Here is a 2,154-nt window from a genome sequence, read left to right on the forward strand (position 1 = left end):
TCTCTGGGGCCTGAAACCCCCCCCCTGAGGAGAAAGGATGGAGAAGTATCGCTGGCCACTCTCCCGCCTGTACATGTAGTACGTGTTCCCTGGCTTCTTCACGAGGTTGCAGGCTACGTGATGCAGATCAGCATCTCTGTTTGCTTCATCCAAGACCTGAATAACCAAATGGAACATTTCCACACTTGGAATAAAATGACAACGTGCTCTTGCCCCTCAGCCAGAGCCTGAGACACGTCGCTCCACACACCACCCGCTAGGCCTCGTCCTCCCCAGCGCACGCCTGGCTCCAGGCAGCGCATCTCCCCTTGCCCCAGGGAGGAGATGCTTTCCAGAGAGAGAAAGTTTTCTCCCAGTTTCCTCTGTCAAACTGAGATCAGAGCTCCTGCATCTCCACAGAGTGCAGCATCAAGGCCCTCTTCACCACAGGCCCAGGTTCAACTCTGTGCCTGACCCCGCCACGCGCTGGACTCGTTCCTTGTCCCCGTACACAGCTGCCAGAGCCTGGGGGCTTCCCTGCTGCAGTCCCCAAGGGACGGGACAGCCAACAAAGGGGAATTCATCTCCCCAGCTCCACCAGCTGCCTGCTCCACAGCTCCAGCTCCACCAGTGACTGAGGATAGGACGTATGGCTGTGATGGCAGCAGGCCAGTCACAGTGACTGGCAGATCCTTCCCCACTCGGGCTCTGAGGTTTCACCCCCACGGGCAAAGTCTGGATTGAAGAGGGCAGCCGAGCCCTGCTGGGCCTGCTGCCGGGGCCGCCGGCTCCAGCAGAGGAGCTGGGATGAACTGGAAAGCGAAGCCCACCGACAGGTAACAGCTCATCTCTCCCAGGGCTCGGATCCAGCCAGAGCCACATCGTCACCCCCCTGCGCCGAGTCCTCCCAGAAGCACGGCGCAGACGCCAGGGCAACAGGCGTCATCTGCCCCAAGAGCAGAGTCACGTCTCCGTTCTTGCTGGCTCTCGAGCTGCCTCTGGCTGAAGGCCTTAACCAAACACCTCCCTGATGCGCGGAGGACTCGGAGGAAGCATCAAACCCAACCCTCTCCCATCCCTACCTGACACCAGACAACAAACACTCCTCACTGTCCCACTGAACCCCCTCTCCTTGGCCCCTGGCCACGATGCACGCCCATCCCCAACGCCCAGCCGCTAGGGCAGGTGCTGATCTCCCTCCCTGCGCAGGCACGAGGCTCCACAGCCACGTCCTCACCTTCCGGGCCTGCTCCTGCAACTGCCGGATCTGCTCGGCGATGACAGTCAGTTTACTGCAGGCATTCGCTCGGACAAAGTCGTCAGCCTGCGAGGAAGAACGAGGTTGGTCAGGCCAGGGAAGAGCCGTGGCCCCGGCCCTGGCTGGGCTGGGTGTGGGCTGCTCGGGGCCTCCCACAGGGCCCTGCTGCTGTGGGGCAGCCGTGGAGCCCCAGGCAGTGGGGTGACAGCCAGGGAGCAGGGAGCAGGCACTGGGAGCTGCCTGGACACGTCTGGCGGCAGTGGAAGGGAGCAACAGGACATACTGGAAGGCACTAGGGTGGACCGAGAGGTAGTGGGATGCACTGGGAGGAGGCAGTAGGACTTACAGGGAAGCGTTCAGGTGGACCAAGCCATTCTGGGAGAGCTACCGGACTAGAAGGTATTACTGCAGGGCAGCAGGGTGTGCTAGGAGGCACTAGGGAGATAGCAGAACATACTGGGAGGAAATGGGGTGGACTGGGAGGGGCAGTAGGACTTATCAGGAAGAACTGGGGTGGACTAAGAGGCACTGCAATGCACTGGGAGTCACCAAAAGGGCAGCAGAACATATCAGGAGGGGCTAGTGGACCGGGAGTGACAGCGGAAGGACACACCGGGTCACACTGGCACGAACTAAAGGCAGTGGGACATACTGGGAGGCAGTAGGGCACACTGGGACAGACTGGGAGCTTAGTGGCATGTTCTGGGAGTCGCTGGGGGGCAGCAAGACGCAGCGGGAGACGCGGATGTGCAATGGGAGGTACCGGAGGCATGAGCGGAGCGGCCCACCGGGGGGCACGGGAAGGTGCTGGGGGCACTGGGAGGGAACAGCAGGATATGGCGGGAGGGGCCGCAGACCACGCCGGGAGGCCGCCGGGGACACCGGAAAGCGGCAGGACGTGCTGGGAGGAACCAGGG

The 2,154-nt window shown here is 62.0% G+C and overlaps 1 protein-coding gene across 1 annotated transcript in view; it reads right to left on the reverse strand.

Annotated features, from left to right (window-relative positions):
- LOC104499698 (chromosome unknown open reading frame, human C1orf50) overlaps positions 1 to 2,053 on the reverse strand; it is a gene marked incomplete at its 5' end in the record, with an annotated part of 3,010 nt that extends 957 nt beyond the window's left edge. The window contains 3 exons of the mRNA XM_010143242.1: positions 29 to 156; positions 1,217 to 1,303; positions 1,910 to 2,053. Coding sequence (XP_010141544.1) covers positions 29 to 156; positions 1,217 to 1,303; positions 1,910 to 2,053 — 359 coding nt within the window. The remainder of the gene's footprint in view (positions 1 to 28; positions 157 to 1,216; positions 1,304 to 1,909) is intronic.
- Between the last annotated feature and the right edge of the window lie 101 nt (positions 2,054 to 2,154).

The sequence above is a fragment of the Buceros rhinoceros genome, unplaced genomic scaffold (assembly GCF_000710305.1).
Source record: "Buceros rhinoceros silvestris isolate BGI_N320 unplaced genomic scaffold, ASM71030v1 scaffold12869, whole genome shotgun sequence".
NCBI lineage: Eukaryota > Metazoa > Chordata > Aves > Bucerotiformes > Bucerotidae > Buceros > Buceros rhinoceros.